This window comes from Ambystoma mexicanum, chromosome 4q, assembly GCF_040938575.1.
Source record: "Ambystoma mexicanum isolate Mex_15411 chromosome 4q, UKY_AmexF1_1, whole genome shotgun sequence".
Lineage (NCBI taxonomy): Eukaryota > Metazoa > Chordata > Amphibia > Caudata > Ambystomatidae > Ambystoma > Ambystoma mexicanum.
Genome location: NC_090928.1, coordinates 1,120,591,174 through 1,120,613,526, shown reverse-complemented (window position 1 = coordinate 1,120,613,526; position 22,353 = coordinate 1,120,591,174). Strand labels below are relative to the sequence as shown.

At 43.6% G+C, this 22,353-nt stretch overlaps 1 protein-coding gene across 2 annotated transcripts in view; it reads right to left on the bottom strand.

The window, feature by feature from the left end:
• Positions 1–1,150: 1,150 nt before the first annotated feature.
• Positions 1,151–22,353, bottom strand: part of PYGO2 (pygopus family PHD finger 2) — a 40,869-nt gene continuing 19,666 nt past the window's right edge. The window contains exons 2-3 of one of the 2 annotated variants that reach the window (XM_069608693.1): positions 7,360–7,409; positions 1,151–3,038 (exon numbers count right to left, since the gene is read on the bottom strand). In XM_069608693.1, coding sequence (XP_069464794.1) covers positions 1,986–3,038; positions 7,360–7,409 — 1,103 coding nt within the window. In that variant the 3' untranslated portion in view covers positions 1,151–1,985. Of the gene's footprint in view, positions 3,039–7,332; positions 7,410–22,353 lie in introns of both variants that reach the window. The other variant, XM_069608692.1, reaches the window with a different exon arrangement.

The window sequence follows — 22,353 nt, the reverse complement described above, 5'->3', positions numbered from 1 at the left end:
TAGTGCATGAACCAGTGCCACTACACCAGACTAGACCACTAATGCATATAAAGAGAAGCTTGTACTTGTGCGTATTTACTCCTATCGCAGAATGTTGGTGGATGTGTGCCATCAGCCATAACAGAAATAAAGTCTATGTTCAATTTTTACCAGCTTTGCAGACCAAAGAGCACAAGCTAAGTGATGGAATATGCACTAAAAGCTATAAACGCAGGTTATTTTGAGGATGACCTACACCAAGTTGAAAGGGGCATGGACTCATTGCATTTGTAGGTGTAGCTTTTTCTATCAATGTCTTTTGCTGCAGAAAAGTGTGATTTCAACATCCAGAGTTCAGTGGTTTTGTAAATGCGCTACACTCATCCTGCCATGCTCACAAAGCCATCTTTCAAAAAACGTGTAGTAGACAACTTGTTTAGCCAATTTCAGCCAGGGTGCTGCTGCTCACAGATCTGAGACTAACAAACCTAGAAATAAAGATTGGACAACAAAAAAAGGTTGGACAACAAAAAATACAAAAAGGAGTGAAACTACTCGCTCGTCCTTTACAAATGTAACAAGGATTAATGAACCTACACTGCAGGGGGCATTGGGGGTGAGGAGTGAGATGGGACAACACGACGAACAGCGTGCAGGGGTGGGGCAGGATTCCCTTTAAGCAATGGAAATAAAGACCACTAAAAAAAAAAAAAAAGTCAAAGGATTGGATAACTGTTCAGGCCTTTTGAGTCAAAACCAATCCCTTGAGTTGTGCAGAGCCCAATAATGAGAAACGACATTCTAACAAGATGCTATTGTTTCAGCTCAAACGAGTGTAAAAAATGCGTGGTACGTCACAGAAATTACAATACCAGAATACCAGTGGGTGGGAGACCTAGGCCAGATCCCGTTGCTTGATTCTTTCCGTTTTTATTCCAAATCTTTGCAATATCTTCTTCTTTCTCGAATGCTGCAAGATCTCCTTCGTCCTCTCTGGATCCCCACACACCAGTCGTGTACCAATTGCGACATTTCACTGCAGCAGAAATTTTTGTAGGTATACAACGAAGGTCAGAAAAAGCAACTGCCCGTGGCATGAAACTGGATCCAACAATCACAGTCTTCCTCTATTTGTTTTCCAAACTCGCTTGCACTTAGAAATGTATGCATGTTTGGTGAACAAATGCGCAACCTTTTTATTTAAAATCTGCACCAATTGGAAATGTAATCCCCCCCCAAATGTATCCAGGTCTTGGCATTTTACATAATAGTCATTTAAATTAGGACTTCATGCAGAGATGCAGTTTTCCTAAGAAAAGAAAAAGTTATGCAGTGATTTAGATAACATGAGATGCCAAACTTGAGTCAAGCTGAACCTACTCTTCCACTTCGGAAGTGCAATATACTTTTGAAACCCACGCACAATACTTGGATGGTTTTTGATTTAATATTGTTTTCGCAAATCATTTTCGTAGTCCTGCCACTTTAAGACTTGTTATTTTTGCAAGAGCTGGGCCACAGCACCCAAGTTTAACAGCTCCACCACCAGGATGGAAATTAGAGCTTAAAAATCCATCTCACAACCATTTTGCTCTATTACCAAGTGGGGAGGGGAAGGTGAGATGATGTTAACAGTGAAAGAGCGTACAGTTCTGTCTCAACGTATTTATAGCTTAACTGGGGGTATTGGAATACAATATAATTTAAGAAGGGTCAAGGTTTTAATAACCAGTAAGATACCTGCTCGACAAAACTATAACCCAAAGGGGTTCCTCCTTTACATTACTGCTAACTAGAATCTCACATTTCTACTCATGAGCATCTAAGAGCACATTCCAAAAATAGATAACATTATGGTAACTTCCAAGAGTGCTGTTAAAACGGTCCATCCACCACACAAGCACTTGTGCAACAGGTTTAAATTACCGGCTGAAGCCACAGCGGCTAAAACCTCCCTCTAGAGTACCTCATGCAATTACGCCCTTTAAACAGAGCATGGGAGAACATCAGCCGTCGTTGGCGGCCACTAGCTGCCCCATACTCTCACGAATGTAAACAGACTGGATCTCTTTGGTCTTTAGACAGTAGTCGCAGGCCCAGACAGCAGAGGACTCTGTGGTAAGCAGCCCGTAGGCACTCTCAGTCATGCCGGTGCACTCCCGGTGGAACCACTTTTGGCAGGAAGCCTCACAGAGGATGGCATCCTGGTCATCGTTCACTTCGTTTCGGCAGGCACCACAAGGATACACAAGACCAGGAGGTGGCTGGTGACCAGAGCTTCCTGGTGGTTTGTTGGTTGGAGGAAGGCTATTTACTTCGGGAGTACCGCTGTTCCTCCCACCACTGTTCTGGGCAAAGTTTGCTTGGTTGCCATTGACAGCAGCAGGAGATCCCACATGCTGTTCTTGGCTGAATGCATTGCCTGGGGGATTTAGATTCTTTACATTGTCCTCCCCACGATCTGAAAAATGTTGGTCTGCCCCAGCAAAAGGGCTGTTGTTCTGAGGCAGGTTGGGTCGTTGGATTGGAGATTGGCCAAAAGGGTTACCAGGTGAACCAAACCGTTGCATCATGTTGGGTCCCCCAGCTGCATTTAAAGATGGTCCCATGTCACCGCGGGGAGGCTGACCCATGGTAGGGGACATCATGGGCCCATAGCCCCCAACGGGCCCCTGCATCATCTGCCCTGCCGGAGGGCTGAAGCTTGGCCCCATCACTTGATTAAACGGCTGGTTTGAAAAGCTGATGTTTCCCTGCTGCACGTAGTTTGGGTTCTGAGGCATGTTGAATCCAGGACCCATCTGGTTAGGCGGGAAGGGTGGTGGCTGCCTCCTCATTGACTGAGGAGCCCCACCATAGCCAGGCGGAACCTGAGATGGCATGCCGCCCTGCATGCGGAAGTTGCCAAACATTGCTGGGTTGTTAAGGAAAGGTGCCCCTGATCCAGCCCCCACTTTCGGTGGCCCAAAGTCATCTTCAAAAGGATTGGATGCCACCAGGTGGTCCACCATTGGAGTCGGTGGAGGCGCAAACTCAGAGAGATGGGAATAGGCAGGACCCTGGGGAGGAAAAATACACAAAGAATCAAAGGATATTTAAGTCAGATCACATTTAGAAAAAGTGCTTTAACTAGAATGAACAGAAATAATACGAAAAAGGACAGTAGAGACCAGCAGAAAAAGAAATCTAAACAAACGCAGTCAGTGTCAGGAACACCACTGCTTTCATATTAAAAGGGACACACCTTATCCCACATAACATATCTACATACCAGGCAACGCAGTAATGCACCATTACAGCAGGCTTGCATAACTTCGACAACTATGTTGGGTGCATTGGTTCATCTTATTGTTAACTTCTAATCTTGGTGAGTGGCTCTCCTGCATCAGGAACTAAACCCATGCCTGATTTTAAGCGGTTTAGCCCATCTCGTTGCATTGCTTTTGTTAGTCTTAGAATGTACAATTGTATTTCTGTGGAAACTAGTTCTTACACCATAGCTTTGGGTCAGTTTTTGTCTCGCAAGCTGCATTTCATATTTTCTATAGGTTCACTATGACAGAGCGGCACGGACTGTGTTTTAATTGCAGTAGGTGGGATATCACCTTCTTTGGAGAAGATCTTGCCCATTTATATATTTTTTAAAATATTTAATTAAAATTACAGGGGGAAAAAAAACGCAGTTTTGGCACAAAAATAGTTGCAAAGCTTTTAACGTTGATTTACAGAGTGGAGGACCAGTGTTGTTAATGGGTGAAAGGATGTTGGTATAAGACCAGATGATGCAGGGGAGGTAGAAAGATGAACCCGATACGAGGACGGTAGAGCATGATGATAAAGGAATGGGAAAGGGGATGCAGTGGTGCGTGATAAGGGACACAGAATTGTCATAGGCGGTGGGGAGGGGGACGGGGGAGAAATGTGGTGGTGTAGAATTCTATGCAAGTGGTCCTTCAGAAAGAAGGAGAGCTAGGAGGTTGGATTTAAATAGAGTAAGCGTTTTAAAGATGAGGCAAATGTGTTTATACTTTGCCCTCCATCTCAGACAGAAAGAACGGAAAGAAGGCTGGGGAAGTGGAAGAGAAGCAGGGGAGATTGAAGAGTGCACAGACCGCAAAACTGAGGACTTTGTCGAGAGGTGAAAAAGCATAGTTGGGAAGGCCATGTAGTAGATTGGCACAGTAGTCCGATTGAGGGAGTACTGAAAAGGGAATTAGGTGCTTAGCAGTGTTGAAGTTAAGAGGTCTTATTTTTCACATGTTGAGGAGATCAAGTCTAGCCATAGTGGCAGATTTGAAGATAAACAGCAAGAAGTTGCGAGATGGGTCGAAGACGACATCAAGGTTGCAAGCAGAAACAGAGTAGGGACGGTAGTCAGGAAAGAAGAGCTAGCCTGTTTGGATGGGAAGTCGAGAACTTCAGTCTTAGTGGAGTTGGGTATGAGCAAGTGAGATGCCATCCAGTATTTGATGGCAGAGCGACAGATATCTTTGACCGTAGTTCGTCAGATAAGGAGGGAAAGGAGAAGATCTGGGTGTAATCTGTGAAGAGTCGATAGAAGCCATAGGAGGAGATCAAAGTGCCAAGAGCAGAGGTGGAGCGAGTTACAAGACGTGGGCCCAGGGCAGTACCTTGGGGAACACCAACTGTAGAGGGGGGGGAAATGAGTGGTGATGTGAGATGAGGCTATTCCAGACATCTGGAAATGTCTGGGACGAGATACAAAGCAAACAAAGTGATACCCTTGTCCCTAAAGCCTAGAAGAGATAGTGCTGAGAAGTCTGCATGGTTGCCGGTATGGAAGGCAGAGGCGAGGTTGAGATTAGATGAACGGGTAGCATGATGAGCGGAAAAAATGTAGTTTCTGATATAAGGATAGCTGACTCAAGAGTGCAGAGGGCGAGAAGCTAGAATCCCAGAGGTGGTGTGTGTCAAAGAACTCCATGAGTCAGTTAAAAACGCATTGCTCTGGGAATTATAGTGAGGTAGAAGAGAGAAAGGATGAAAGTTGGCAGCATATTTAGGATCTAAGCTAGGTTTCTTAAGGATAGGGATGACAGTAGCCGACTTGTAGGATGATGGAAAAGTGGAACTGTAAAGTTAGTAGTTGAAAAGGAAAGCAAGATCTGGAGCAACACTGGGAGCTACGAGCTTCACCATGTGTGGTGATAGAGGGTTGATGGGGATAAATGAAGGATAAGCACTGAGGAGAATGTCAAGAATCTCATCAGGGTTAGCAGGGGCAAAGGAAGACATTGTCGCAGAAGAGGCAGGTAGTGGAGAAAAGTGAGCATTTGGGACGAATAGAAGGTAATTTGTGAGAGTATTTTGAATGTTGGACATTTTTTAGATTGTAGAGAGGTAGATTGTTAATATAGATTGTTAGCAGAAAGTCGAGATGGTGGAGGGTTTACGAGTGAATGTAGTAAGAGGGAAGTTAGAGGCGAAGGTAGCGTAAAAGCTAGGCAAGGCTTTTATCAGTGCATGAAACAGTGAATTTCGCATTGGCGGAGAGAGAGTGTGGTGTAGGTCATAGAGGTAGCTATGGAATTTGGAGCAGATGAACTTGCACATGGTACAGTGGCAAATAGAGTGAGGTGGAAGTAGGAGTGGATATTGAGGCAAAGACGGGGGAATGATCAGAGGGTGGACACATGCGAAGAGTTGAGGAGAGGGGAATTTGGTCAAGGGAGTTTCCATTTGAATGGATGGGCATAGAGTGTACGAGAGGGAGTGGTTAAGGAGAAGAGAGCTAAAAAGTCAATTGACAGAGGAGGGGGGGGGGAGATTAAAGACCAGTGACAATGAGGCGATCAGGAAGGAAGGTCAATTAGTTGGGAGAGGTGGTCAATAGATTGACCAACAGGACTGGTGGGCGATAAAAAGATATAATATGAATGCTATAGGGAGCAGCGATTGTGGAGATAGTTTAAAATAACAGGACTGAAAGACTACATTAACTGTAAAGCTCAGAGTTAGTAGCAGTCTTGTCGTTTTTGCCTAGAGGGCCCAACAAACAAATCCTGTACCTTCCTTCAATTCAGGAATGACAATTGTTGACGTGTAAACATGAAAGCAGGCGTTATCTAGTATAATTCACCGGGCATGGCTTCTGGTTTTCCGCAAACCAGTCAATCGTAAACATGCAGGGAAAGAGTCAACAGAACTCCTCCGCAACTCCAGGTAAGTCAATGTCAGCAGAACACCAATCTTTGGTTCGGTCTCAGATAGGAGAGAGCCTCTCTGATGCATTAGGCGCCTGACATTAGAACTACCAGTATCACCAAAAGCAACATTTTTCTAACAGACAGACGAATCGTCACACAAGGACAGCAGAACATTCTTCCTCTTGTGGATACAAATCAACAGGCACATTACTGCTTTACAAACAGATGACGAAAAATGACCTGGATATTACATAACCATCTGCCCACACAAAATCTTCTCTCAATTGCCCCAACATCGACCCATGAAGAAAATGCATCCAAGTTTCATCTTTGGCTACACTTTATCTGCATTTTGAGAGGCTGTCTGGGTCAAAAGAAATTGCATGGGTTAATCGGCCTTTAGGATTTCAAGACAGCAAATTTGTCCTCATAGAACAGGTGGCATTGCTGCTAACAAAGGAGCATTTTTGTTATGGAACCCAATTTCTAATACGCTTTCTAAACTTCAACCAACCCTACTCCCCTTCCACCTGATCTCAAGCCAGCTATTTCCATCATTTTAATTGCTTTCGCTGTATTTGAATTGGAGCAATCTTATCAGTTACTTTATTCAAGTTGCTATGCAAATGTAGGGCAGGTGACGAAACCACATGTTTCCTATTGTGCAGGAAATCAACTATTATGGTAGTGTGACATTTGAATTTAAGATTTTAGGGATGCTACACGTGTGGAATGTTATTGGTACTGATTTGATGTCAAAAAAGTGCACTCCCTACCACTGTCCCCATCTAGTATATTTACACAAGGACTAGCTCTTTTGGCATAAAACTGATTGCACATAAATACTGATGTGAATTGGACCGAAATTAAACATCAAGAAGGCTTTGAACCAGTCGTTCCACAATACTGTACCAGTGAAAGAATGAGTATTTAGAAGCAGAATTTAAAATTAGACACCTGAGCAGAGAGGTCTTGAATGCAGAACATAAAAAGAGACAAGATAACAGCTCTTCAAACAAGCTAGAAAGAAATTAGGATATGAAAAGAACACCAAGGATGGCACAACGAAAACAGCTATTTTTGGCAAATTGTTTGCACATTAACACATGAAAACCCCAATAAAAACAAATGCACACACTCCTCCCCACCACCCTCCATCTTCCCATGCAGCACTCCATTACCGTACCCCATCTGCCCCCTTTGTTCTCCACACCTGAGTGTTTGACTTGCGGCGTTTCTTTTCAGGGCTCTTCATCTGCAATCCTAAAGAATACAAACAGATGGTATCAGTACAACTGCTCACGTATCAGAATTGGGACTATGAAGAATTAAATCTCCACTCATCTCGCTGTGCTATGTGCAGAATTATATTAATCGTGGAATAAGAGTAGTAGAGGAAGGATCAGGGGTGGCTTTAATGACACTTATGAGGTTCCCAAAAAGTTAGATGTAATCCATCCAACATCTAGGATTATCAAAAATCATTAGTGCAGCAATGACTGCTTGAATCCAATTAAAAAAAAAGCAGCAACCAAGGAAATTGATAGGTTAATGCAGAATTTGAATACAGTGCGACCACAAGTGTGGGGGGCTTGGTAACAAGGAACATAGCCATAAAAGAATACCAACAATGCAACGCCTGTATACCATTTTTGAATAGTTCTCAAGTTAATCTATTGACTTCGGAATAAGAAAGTTCGACTAGCACATGGGAGTTTCTGCAGATTTGATAGCGGAGGCTTTAGTGTGCAGATTCAAAAGCTGGAGCATTAGCCAACTCACGAACACATGTCCAGGGTTTATCTAATCTATTATTGATGCAGGAAACAGGGACATTTCGAACGGGTTAGTTACTTAGGCTGAATTGCACTTTATGCGAATGTTCACAAGCTCTAGCTTACGTCTTCATTTCTATCAACCCCCATAGCAGCGGCTAATGCAGACTTACAGCGCTGATCACCAATTGACTAATTGTGGACTCTCCCATCTAGATGGGTCACCACCAAAAACCAAACCAGCAACTTCCAGCCTGAAGGCAGCAACATCTGCAAAGTCACATGCAACATCACCACCAAAACTGCAGGGATGCACATTGCATTACAGTTGCTGATCCAGACGTATAGGAGGAAAAGCTGGAAGGCAAGCTTCAAAACAAAAAAACGATATCATGCACTCTTGGAATGATCCCTATATAGGAAACGGGCTATGCGTTCCATCCTTTTTAAATAAAGAGATTTTTAAAAATTGAATGTGTACCCGACACTATACGGCAACTAAGCACTGGGAACAGGGCGCACTTAAGTGCGAGTACATGAGACAACTCCAAAACTAATAGATTAAGTTCCTCGCAGTGATTCATTCAGAAACCCCAATGCTGCACTCAGTGACAATCAAGAATCAACTTACCCAATGCATGCAGGATCTTGCCATAAGAGCAACAGTAGTTAGATATTAGCCTGGCATATATGACACCCACCCACATGTATGACTAACAGCTCTCCACATACACATAGCACACCAATAGCTAGGAGTAAGTGCACATTTTGGAGGTCCGGTGTGAGGAATTCTACAATCTACACAGGGAGTGAGCGCTCACCTGGGCTTTCGGTTTTTTTTTAAAAAAAATGAATGATGGGAGTTCAACCTCTGAAATGTGTGAAGCCATTCCACACACATTTTGCCTGCTCACCGCACGAAACGCATAGCGACGTGCACTCCGGGAGGACACAACCTACAGGCGCCGTCTTCCCTGGTCATGTTCAGCTGGAATGTGTCAGCCACAGGTACATCATAGCATCTCAAGAAGGGGGAAGGCACACCATCTTCCGGTCATGGGCAGCCTAATTAAAATATCAATGGCTCCATGGTTCTGCCTTCCTGTTACTTCAACTGTTGGTGGCAGCGCATACTGATGAGTTAATTGAGGCAAGCCGGTTAATGGTTTTTTTAGACGATTTAGCAAACTGCACCAAAACCTATGAGCATCTCAGAAAGGGCTTTTCCTATGGCGAACCACACGTTAATAGCTACTGCCAATACTACAATAAATAGGAATTAAAGTACCCCCTTCCATACGTTATAAGGGTATTACAAGTAATAGAGGAGTTCTGAGACCAAAAAGATGAACACGGCTAAAGGCTGAGTTTCTGTATAAGGTTACAGAACTCAGAGCACTGAGGGTGAAAAGGAGAGGATTCCATTAGTTATGTATCAAGCTGGACGACACTACCCTGTAAAACTAATGGTCACTGCTCTCTACCAAGGTGCAGAAGAATCTTTCTGCAATTTTACCAGCCCCTCTGCACAAAGAAACAGCCCTTCAATAGAAGAAACCCTTTTGAACATGTCCATTGCCAACGTCTGCCAGGCTGCCTCCTCCACAAGGGTCCCACTAGAACAGGGGTCTGCAACCTTTGGCTTTCCAGATGTTTTGGACTAAAACTCCCATCAGCCCTAGCCAGCAAAATGATGGAAGGTGTTGTACAAAACGTCTGGAGAGCCTCAGGCTGCAGACCCATGCATTAGATGAAAGATCCTACTCGGCATTGCAGCAGAATGCATGAGGGAACTACCACAGCAGGCAGGATGAGCACCTGTCACCAGACCCTATACAGAAACTTAGCTGTGCCCATGGCACTAACTCCACCAAACCAAACTGGTACTCATTTATTGACCTGGGAAGGTTTAAAGGCCCGAGTTCGCCTTGCAAGGATTTCAACCTGTGACCTGCAGATCACACAGATTGCAGTAGCAAGATTCAACCCAATGAACCATCTTAAAGGGTGATCTTGATCATGGGGAGGAGGGGGGGGGGGAAGCATCTCTTTCCAGAAATAAAAGGAGCAGGCAGCAGCAAAAGCGTGCACACCTTTAAATGTTGTCAGTGACTATTACGTTAATCATTCCACCATTCACCTGTCTGCAATGGCTTCTTCCCCTCACTAAATCATTTCCCGTGTATAAAGGGTATTTATGAATGAAGTTGTGACAGGCAACAGTAGCCGGCCTAAAATTCTGCCAGTGTCCATGCCCTACGGATGAACATCCAGCATTCAAATCCACAATTGCAGTGAATAACAATACAGCTGAAAACTATCCAATACTTGTAGGACATTAAAGGCCATACATATTGCCATCATTAGCAGGCGATGATTCAATTGTTGAGTAATAAATGGTGTGCATTAGGAGAACTGCCACTCATGCCAGGGTGGAGCAATATATGCTAGGCAAGGGTCTTGCAACTTTTGACCAAGAAATTAATCTCAGAGTAAAGGTCCCGCCAATATCACCCTTTGACTAGATGGTTCACTCTGCTCATACTGCACGAAGAGCCGCAAGGGCAGTTACAAAATTGCCATAGATACAGGACCCGCGCTTTAAGTGATTAACCCACGCGATGTGTAGTGGTGACTGCCATTATGATCAGTGCAAGTGCAGCAATACAACCCTGAAGCAGTGATCTGGCCAGGATTTTAAGAGTGTTGAACATGTTCCACTTTCGGGAGACAAAATGGCAATTGGGTAGGACTTGCCATTAAAGAGCAAGGCTCTACACACTGCATAGGAGTTTTCACAACATTAAAAGGGTCAAATTACCCAGACTGAGGATATATTAAAGAAAATTCCCTTTAAGTGGCACATTGTCTTTAATTACTTGGAGCAATTCCAGAATAGAAGAACAGGTATGGACCATTTGCGGTATAACCTAATACTTTTGTCATATCATTATACACAGTCAATGGTCAACATTTATAGAGTCCATATTCATCTTTAATAGGTTGCCGCCAACATGTGTTTCAACCTATACTGGTCTTCAGGGATTTTATCACATTGATTCAATCCAAAAATGAACCTGCTTAACACAAACAATAGTTTCCACAACATGAGATACATCATACACTACCACCAAATTAGAATCCATATGTACAAGTGCATCCATAATTATTTGAAACACACCGATCAAATGCCATTCCCAGAATGGGTAGAACAGACAGGGAGAAAACATTCAAACAGGCTCATGTTATTTTCCAATGTTGGCATCACATAAATAACAATACTAGGCATTGCAAGTGCCCATTTTAATACTAGGCTGCCCTATTAAACAGAAGAATGCTACCACCACCAAGACACCAACCTATGATAATTACTAATAAAAGTAAAACGAAATGGTGCCAATGGAGTTCCCTATAAAGTGCCCAAAGTGTGACTAGAATTAGGTGCCTTTCTAATCAAGGTTGCTAAGCAGCCTTTATTACTTCGATTCAGCCGATAGTCAACCATTCATTGGGAGGTATCCTTACCTTTAAACAGGTCAAACTGAAGGAAACATCAATTCCTTTGTCTTCAGTATCCATCTTAATTCTCAAAATCAAATATATCAAATTCCTGCAACAATAAATATTCCTTCAGTGCCCTAGCCCTCTTGTCTATTCTTATTGAAGTTATTCCACTCTAACTTATTTCCACATATACAATTTAGCTGTTGTACATCACCTGGGAGAATATATGACAAAATACTTGTGATCCCATCTTCTTATGGGCGTGACTGCACTACCACCAGTAAACCTGCTTAAGAGGCAGTGGTCCTTACCTTGGCCATCTCAGTCCTAACACCACCAATGTAATGGCCTAGAAAAATCAGACGTTATATGGATCACTTCCACTATTCATATCAAGATGTCAGGATTACACCACCAAAACCACTTTACTTCTATAATAGAGTCTTTTCTCCTAAATAGAACCTTTTCCTTAAATTCTGGACTGAATAAACTTCATTCTTGATGAAAACTGTTACCTAAAAATGACCAGAAATATGCATCAACGCGTATGTTTAGCCTCCAAAACCCCATTAATGGGCTGTAAGAATCCTCGTATTTTAAAGACTTTAAATGGTCTATGGTACTTATAGATAAAGAGTCTGTGGGAGCTCTACACCTTCTGGAGACAAACGCAGCAATCTGCGTCCAAAAAGGCCACCATTTTGGATTCCACATGTTTATATACAAAAATGATGTTATAACGATGTTGTCACGTTAGTGACATAAGCCAAGTGCTGTTATGCCCAATAAAGATTCAATGGTTATAATAAACAAACTGGCCTGCTGCCCCCAAGAAGGTGCCAAAGCGCAACATTTTTTAAATTTATTTTGTTTACTTAATGTAATTAAGATGAAACGCAAATAGTTTCTTTCGAAACATAGCATTGCTTGCAATTTATTTTTATTTTTTTAAAGAAATTCGCTCTCCTCCACCCTGACCATTGCTACTATTTACTGGCCTCCAGACGTTTCATCTATGAGTGGGCAGATTTCTCTTCCTCCTTCCTCTCTACCACCTGCAACATGCTATTCCTAGGTGACTGACATCCATTTGGACTCCCATGCGCAGCTTCCACCCTCTCCCTTGACCTCTGCAACTCCCTATCCCTCTCCATTCTTCCTTCTGGTCCAACCCACTGCCGGAGACACACGCTGGACGCCAGCATCCATTCCAACCTTGATCACTCTTCTCCTCTAGTCACCCCTCTCTCTTGGTCTGACCACTCTCCTCCCACCTGGGTCTCTATGGCCCTGTGACCACTCCTCCTAAAGCCCTGCCAACCCCGTTCACAAACATCCGTCCGATGAAACAAGTATCAGCTGTTGCCTTCGCCTTCATTTTTTTAATTAGCATATAGATCTAATTGAAACCTTTCAGCCATGTTTAAGATCAGCAATATTACAGTAAAAAAAATAAAAAATAGAAGCTCAGAAAATAAGACAAAATCAAGATGCAGGACATTGTTCAAACACTGTTCAAACACTTGAGTACAGGTTTTCGCTTCAATTTTTGCAAATATGATGTTAACAAATTCCAACAAAGCAAAAGTCACAGAAATTCTAGTCCCTTTTATCAGATGAGTCCAGATGTCTTAGTTAGTTTGCTATGTTCCGAGTAAAATTTCCTCATCAAGTTTGATCTTACGTCCTTGATTCCCAGGCAATTCAAGATGAGGTGGTGAAGGGATTCTTTCAAATGGGGACAAACTCTACAACGATAATCCCTGCAGGTTGCTGGTTTCCTAGCCTCAAGACGGGAACAAGTTGAAACTCATTCTCAGACGTTAAGATCGAGCGGTGACTGATGAGAATTATTGAAGGTAAGGTTGTTCCTCGTTTTTATTTTCTGTGCTATATTGCCGGCACAACTTGTACTTAGTTGTTGCAGCCAGTGTATCAATCCAGTCTTGATCAAGGAGTACCTTCTTAACATTCCCGGGATTGTCCATTAGTAACTTATTATTTCGCCCAAGAGGGTTTCGAATTCCACTACATTTGGAGCACCAGTCTTCCAGGAAGCGATCGCTACCTGACCGAATAACTTGGTTCAATAATGTGAATCCTCCTATCGGTGGAGTCAAATATTTTCGATAAAATGACTGTAACCAAGTTCTCTTCCGATGATTGCAACTGGTGTGGATTTCGGTAGAGATAAAACATCTCTCCAAAATAGGCCTTAAAGAACGGGCCATATTTTTCAAGACAGTGATAGAGAGCTTTCAGATCCATACGTCAGTATGGGAATTACCTTTGTACGATAGAAAGGGAGGACGGGAACAAATGAAAATTTGCAGAACCGTTTTTTGTACTGCCAGACATTTCATTTTCCTTCTTAGCTCAACCTCTCGATACACATCGGCTGAGCTATAGTTAATTGATATTCCCAAGTAGGTCATTTGGGTTATTACCGTTATTTTAGCTCCTTCAATAAACCAACTACAGCGCATCGTCTTCATCCTGCTCTTCCTCCCAAAGATCAGGACACTTGACTTCAGAGGATCTATCCTTAGATTGTTAGTTGCATGGTATTTGGCCAATGCGTCTAGCGGATGCTGCAGCACAATAGGCGTTTCATCCATTATTATTACATCGTCTGCGTATAAAAGTCAATTAACCTGTGTACCAGTGATGTTGGGTGGAAAAGATCTGTTATCTATAAATGAACCTTCCATGTCAGAGATGTATAAATTAAAGATTGCTGGTGCTAAACGACAACCTTGTTTTAGGCCAGTATTGGTGGTAATTGCGTCAGTTAGATCTCCTGCTTTGTTCAGTCTTATACGGACTGTAGTTGTTGTGTGACCTTCATTCCCCCTTGCCCACCCAACTCATTCTACCCCAGTCATGAGGATCCGTCTAAAACCTGCCTCCAAGCAGAACACCTGGTACGACTCTGAACTTGCAGACCAAAAACTTAAGTTCAGGGCTGCAGAACAGAAGTGGCAAACTTCCGGTTCACCCTCTGACAAAATCGCCTGCCGCTTGATCAAAAGGCATTACCGAATCTATATGTGCCAAAAAAGGGCCCACGTTCGGGCATGAGTATCTGGCTTGTCCAACAACACGGATGAACTCCTTCGAAATCTGCAGGGAACTTGCCAACCCATCTGCAATATACCCTGCCCTTACTTCTTCCCAGGCCCATTGCAATGTACTTGCCACCGACTCAACCTCCATAACCCAGGACATCTTGAGCAGCCTTGTCACGCACTCTTCCAACCCATCCCCTCAACCCCCTTGCCTCCCCTGACCACTCACCCTGCTCCTTCACCTCCGTCTCTCCGGAAGAAGTCACCAGACTTGTCAATAGCGAGAAGGTCTCTTCCAAACAGGATGCCCCTTGCTCATCCAGAACCATCAAAGACAACATCTACTCTCTTTGATCTTGGTCACCAATCATTTCTACTGGTTCTTTTCCATTCTCCCTCAAGCACTGCCTTGTGCACCGCCTCCTTAAAAAAGAAACACCAGAGCCCGGCCTACTATCGCCCCATCCCCATCCCCCCTTTCCTGGGGAAAACTGCTTGAGAAGTTAGCCCTTCCCCAAATTAACTCCCACACTGAACTTGTTGGCGGTCTTGACAAACATCAGTCTGGATACCAAGCAGCCAGAGGCACAGAAACAGCTCTTCTGAACACCCGTGAAGAACGGTTTGCATCTCTTGATTCCAACTCCCCGGCTGTCCTCACCCTCCTTGATCACTCTTCCGCTTTTGACACAGTGAACCATTACATCCTCATAAAAAGGCTCCATGACACCTTTGGTATTTGGCATCTCCTCCTGTGGAGTCCCCCAGGGCTGCATTCTTTCGCCTTTGCTCTTACATCTACTTTACTCTGCTGGCACACCTCATTTCCTCCTTCTCCATCAACTTCCAGTGCTATGCTGATGACAACTGTTAGCAGCACAGATTAAATTCAAATCCCTCTGCATCATCCACAAGGCTGTCCGGGGCCGAGGACCACTATCAGCAACTCTTTCAGACCAAACACTCCCCCTCTAAACACCTGCGGTCCTCGGGCACCAACATGTGAAGAGGTTTGCAAAACAGAGCAGGTGGTCGGTCACTTTCCTCAGCAGGCCCCCTTCTTTGGAACAGCCTCCTGCTCCCTCTTTGTCTTGAGCAGGACCTCCTTAAGTTCCGGAAAAGCCTCTAGAGCATCCTCTTTGCCTCTTCCTTCACCCAGTCTCTCCCCTGCTAATCGCACAGTAGCTTGACTGGTGTGCAGAGCCATTATGCACCCTCGGGGCCCCAACCTCCCACATCTTTGATCCCAGCTGCTGTCTATCCCCTGCACTTGCCACGACTCACCTTCCACCACTGGAGGTTGCACTTACCTTTCTTCATAGCACTTCTCCTGTTGCTCTCCATATGCACCACTGCACCTATCCCATACCCCTCTCCCACTTGGAATGTTCTGAACACTCACAAGACATAGTAGGTTTGTATTTCCCTCCCCATTGTCTCTTATTTGTTGTATTTAATTATTTAATATTGTTGTAATTACTTTGTCCATCATCCCGCCCCCTTCCTGTTGCCCAGTTGGCGCTTTGAAACAGTATTTGCTTCCTGTATAAGCACCCAACAAGTGAATAAATAAAATAAACAAACAAGGCAGGTTAGCTACCTCACTTTCCAGCAGGGAAAGCAAAGTCATGTGGATCATCCCACCGCTGGGGTTATAAACTATAAACCATATAGCAACACAACCAAAGTGGATGGTTGCTGGAAAACTGCATGCAACAGCCCTCTCATATGCCCCATATTCTCATGCCAGTGCTCACGGTCTGCTTGCTAAGGGATCATAAGATCTCTAAAAAGGCAACTCTAATGCACATGCAAACCACATCAAAGATATAGGACAGTGAGCATTGTTCTTCATGCATCAGTTAGTTTAGTACTGCAAGATTGAATAACCATACCATTTGCTCTTCGATTTATTGCCAATGCCTCATCTACCAAAGGCTAAAAGTATGTGTGGTGGTGGTTTAAAAAATAAAAAAAAAATTATTGGTGACTTTTTCCAGAATAGGATGATTGGACAATGCATTCCCTTATAAAATGGGAAAGGCTGGTCACTCAAAACTGCAGTATAGGACGCTAGATGTGACACATGCACTTGCTTTCCATTAAATGGGGCCAATTAGATCTAGTTAGACCAGCAAACCACTCCCTTCAGCTCTATTAAGATATCCTGATGATGAATGAGGCTTTGTTCCAGTGTGGAATCAAACACTTATCGCTTGACCCCATTACATTGTTAGCTTGATGGATACCATGTAATCGGATAGATCAGATATCACACATTTTATAGAAAACAAAATGAGACCTAAAATAAAGTACAATGTGAAAGGCCTTCCTGGTCTAGCAAATAAAAGCACCATTCATAGATTGTCTACTCTAATCTCCAATAATGGCACGTTGCTCACTATCATGTTCAAATCAAATAAATAAATATATAAATAGAATGCCATTACATAATTTCTTTCAGTCACTTTGTCACAGTCCAAAAGAACAAGGCTGAGAAGAAAACTAGATCTATTCTCCATCTAAAAGATGGGCCCAAAACTGAAAATATTTATTTCCCAAGGAATGCTGCAGACCAGTATGCAGTGAAATTATCAGAATCTATGTTCTAAGGACTGAGCAACCGGGAATAGGTTATCCACATGAGAACAAGCCGGACTACAGAAAACTCAATAACGCAACTTTGCAGTTAACAAGATGGTCTTTATTATGCATTTCAAGTGCAAAACTGAGCTGTACAAATGCAAGGCCTAGCGCAACCTTATGTAAAGAAATCCTTTTAATTTGAATGACCTCTTGCAGATGTTTTAACAATCTAAAACAACATGAAGTGTCATACAGGAATGCACACGACTGTTCCATTTTGTTCAAAAATATATATGTTTCACTTAGAATACTTGTATTTGAGATTTAAAGTGACGTTCTTGAGTCTGGGGATTGAAGGGGTCTTTCTGCTGAACAAGCAACCAGAAATACTATTTACATCTTCAGGCTTACCCAGCTGAGGAATGTGCAACACATGGAGGGGGCACACAAAGGGCCTTGACCGTCCAGTTTGGGCTGGCTACAAAGATTATGTACAACATACCCATTGCCATATTGTCTTTAATGGGATATTGGGGTTCCGGCTTCAAAGGGGTTGTCGAACAAGTTTATAGAATTTATGTCAGGGAGACAAAAACACCAACTCTGGATATACATAGATGGCATGTTTACAAAAGTGAGTATACCACACTAGACTCATTTATAGAAGGGAAATCACACACCAAAATATGTAATCACTAGATTGCTATATCATAATGAAAGCTAACATTAACACAAAAGTTGGGACAGTTTGTAGATATGAGCAATATCTATTAGGATATGCATTAAAAAAATATGGAAACATCTTGAATTTCCCAAAAATGCCAAAAAACTGTAAAACTGCCAAACTTCACCACACAAACGATCAAAATATCTAAATGTGCGCCCCGACTTGTAGAATCTGAAAAGGCAAGTTATCAATCTCGCACATTTTAGTCGAAAGATTTGTCAAAAAACAAAATTCCCTCTTCAACAGGTGCCGTTTTTCCCCTCCCAACTTTGCTCGGGATGTAGCTGGGAAACCATACCTCTGACACTAGGCAGTAGTAGAGTTTAGGATAATATATTTTGATGTACACGTGATGGGGACTAATAAAGATGACGGTGGAGGATGCAATATGGAGAAATTAATATTAAGGAACCAACTACACATGGAGAGAGCCAATACCATGCAGACATCTAAGCCCATAGAAGGAAGACCAGTATGTGCTTGGATATGGATGATTCCAAATATAGCACCTGAACAGGGGGTTTAATGAAGGCAGGATTTCTGGCTGAGCCCCCCTGCAGGCTATCCAAAATCAGAAGTTACATATTAAAGGGTAAATGAAAATGCCAATTGTCCACATAGATTGACCACAGTAAAATCAGGCAGGGCAAAGGAAAAGGCATTGTGGCGGACTGAAAATTGAAGATATGGGCACAAGTGTTAATATTTCATGCCCTGTGGGCCCTCATTTATAATGAAAGCAAAGTGAGATGTTTTCCTTTAAAGCCCACTCCACTTTGCATCGAAAAACAAATTTAAAAATACATTTTGGGTCCATTTTAATGTGGTACTGCCTAGTTAAAACATAAGTAGTGGCTCAAACTGGTGTAGATTACTTTGGGTTATAGTGTAGTTGCAACATACCATAGCCTGGGGCAATGGTATGCATTTAATGCAGCCAGTGAAATCCACAGTTCTAGACCGGATGTTTGCGCATCAAAATGCATGCAGAGAGAATTCCATTTGTAAGAACAGTGCAAGGCATACATTTGTTCTCACAAACAGATTAGCAGAGTTTGCCAAACAACCCCATTTGATTATCAATGTTGTACTTCTATTTTTAATATTAGAAGTTATTTGTATCCAAGACATCAAATGAGCTACAATTCAGCAGTTTTGAGTACCGCCGAAATAAGACATTAGTGAGATGTGTCTGGCCTTGCAAATTCTGCTAGACCTCCAGGTCTCTTACCCGACCTAAGAGAAATGCACTCGACCCATGGCAACAGAAAACTAAATGCGCTTTCTGTAAAATGGTGCATGTCACCACACACCCACTATAATTTGGCACACTGTGCCACCCAGCCAGCCATGCACAGTGAAACTTGTATTTTACATTTGACGCAAACTAAATGTAAAATAAAAGTTTCAAACATCCACGGCTAATGGTACTCTCCTTTCATAAAATCTACTTAGATATGTGAGTGGGCAAAAATACTTTGCGAGCCCTGGATGAGTAGCTTTAAAATGTAAAAGGTTAGCTGTGTGAATGAACACAAACAAATGACAATGCATTACTTACCGTAAAAGCATTTCTGATGGTTGTATCTGCTTAGATTCACATGCTGTGCATAGGTCCGACATCCAGTGGTCACTGCAGAGTATTGCATTTTGTTTTTCGTAGTCGAAAAGGGGACGTCGACAAGGCGTGTCTGTAACACTATCCCTATAGTGACGTGCGTTGTACCCACAATCCCTCACGCGTCGAGGTCCCTCTGTTTGTATTTTCCTGCCCTGAGGGAGCCTTATAGACGTGAGTGAGTACAAAAAAGAGAGATATAAAAGGAAGTCTATGTTCCTTCCATCCGAGCGGGGAGGAAGGGTGGGCGCATGTGAATCTAAGCAGATACAACCATCAGAAATGCTTTTACGGTAAGTAATGCATTGTCTTCTGATGTTTGTTAATCTGCTTAGAATCACATGCTGTGCATAGACTAGCGAGCAGTACCCGGAGTTGGCGGTGGGTTATGAGAAGGAACAGTAGAGAAAAGATGTCTTAATACTGCCTGTCCCACCTGGGAGTCAGATCTAGAGTGTGCATCTAGACAGTAGTGTTTTGTAAAGGTGTGCACAGAACTCCAGGTAGCCGCTTTGCAGATGGACTCAAGGGGAACATTTGCAATGAATGCTATGGAAGCCCCAGTGCCTCGAGTGGAATGTGCTCTTGGCTTGAAGGGTAGTTCTCTCTTAGCAAGAGTGTAACAGAGTGATGCATTGAACAATCCATCTAGATATAGTGGATTTTGAGACCGCATCTCCTTCTCTTCCTGCTGCCACCGAGACAAAGAACTGATTAGTCTTTCTCAGTGGTCTGGTTCTTTCCATGTAGAACATGACAGCTCTGCGTACATCTAGTGTATGCAGACTTTTTTCTCCCGAGCTGGAAGGGTTTTGAAAGAACGTTGGTAGTTCTATAGTTTGGTTTACATGAAATTTCGAGATGAATTTAGGTGCAAACCTTGGGTGTGTGCGTAGAACCACCTTATCTTTGTGAACTGTTACGAAGGGGTCTAGTACAGAAAGAGCCTGTAGTTCACTTACTCTCCTAATGGAGGTGATAGCTATTAGGAAAGCAGTCTTAAGGGTGATATCTTTAAGAGTTGCCTTGTGCATGGGTTCGAAGGGAGGGCCCATGAGTCTGGAAAGTACCACATTTAAGTCCCATCCGGGAGCTGGGTTAGCTATCGGAGGGTGTATCCTCTTTACCCCCTCCATGAAGGCTTTGATAACTGGTATCTTCCACCACGACACTTTAAGTTGGGAAGTGGTGTATGCAGAAAGTGCCGCTAGGTGGACTTTAATGGAATTGAACACTAAACCTGAATCCAGTAAATGGGTCAAGTATAGAATAATGTCAGTAGGAGAGCAGTCAACTGGGTTGATGCTAGTACCTCTACACCAGATAACAAATCTTTTCCATTTGCTAGAATAGCAGTGTCGAGTATTAGGTTTTCTGGCTTCCCTGAGGATGTCCATACATCTCTGTGGGAGTTGTAAATGTCCAAATTCTATGATCTCAGGAGCCAGGCTGCTAAGTTCATGGTCTGAGGGCATGGATGCAGTGTCCTGCCCTTGTCTTGTGACAGCATGTTGTACGGGCAGGGAAGTTTCATTGGGGGAGATAGGGACATCTCCATCAAGTGAGCGAACCATGGCTGCCGGGCCCACATTGGGGCCACTAGTATCATGGTAACCTGCTCCTGGTGCATCTTATGCACCACTTTGTTGAGAAGGGGAGTCGGGGGAAAGGCGTAAACAAATTTCCCTGACCATTGAATCGACAGACCGTTCCCCTTGGACTAGTTCTGGGGGTACCTGGAGCCGTAACTTTGGCATTGTGAGTTCTCCAGGGTTGCGAACAGGTCTATTTCCGGGAATCCCCATTGCGTGAAGACGTCTAAGACGATGTCTTCGTGCAATTGCCATTCGTACTCTTCGGGCAGGGGGAAGTCTCTGCTGAGTTTGTCTGCTAGCAGATTGAGTTCCCCTGGTACATGTTGTGATAGTAGGAACATGTTGTGTTTGAGAGCCCACTTCCATATATTCTGGGACAGTTTGGACAGTCCTGGAGAGTGAGTGCCCCCTTGCTTGTTGAGGTAGTACATGGCTGTGGTGCTGTCTGTGAGGACCATCACTGTCTTTCCTTGTAAGTGTTCCTGAAAGGCTTTCAGTGCTTTGAACACCGCTAGTAGTTCCAGCAGGTTTATATGCTTGGATGCTAAACTCGGAGTCCACACTCCGTGTGCCGTCTGATGGGATAGGTGAGCCCCCCATCCTGTAAGGGATGCGTCTGTGGTTAGAGTGGCTTCCACTGCGGGTGTGGCAAAAGTTTTCCCTAATAACAGGTTTTCTTTTGTCCACCACCGTAGCGAGAGAACCAAGGCCTGCGAGACCACCACTAGATCGTCCCATTGTCCGCTGGCCTGACACCACTGGCTGTAGAGCCACTCTTGCATTGGGCGCAGGCGCGCGTGAGGTACCAAATAAATACATGACGCCATCATCCCTAGCAAGCGCATTGCTTTGCGTACCGTCACCTCTCGGCCTGCTACATAATGGGGAATTTGAAACAGCATGTTTTGGACCCTCTCGTTGGAGGGGAATACGAGGCCGTCCTTTGTTCGAATTAGAGCCCCTAGGAATTGTTTGGTTTGGCTGGGGTCTAAGCTGGACTTCTTTTCGTTGATGGAGAAGCCCAGTTGGGACAAAAGGTCTACGGTCTTTTGGGTATTGGAGAAGCATGTTTCGTAAGAATCCCCTGTTATGAGCCAGTCGTCGAGGTAAGGGTATATATACCGGGATGGATAATCTGCGCAGGTGGGCCGCTGCCACTGCCAGTACTTTCGTGAATACCCTTGGTGCAGATGCTATCCCGAAGGGTAGTACTCTGAACTGGTAGTGTTTGTCCTCTATTTTGAACCTGAGGTATTTTCTGTGCGATGTCAACATTAAAATATGAAAGTATGCATCTTTCATGTCCAGTGTTGTCATGTAATCCCCTTGTGATA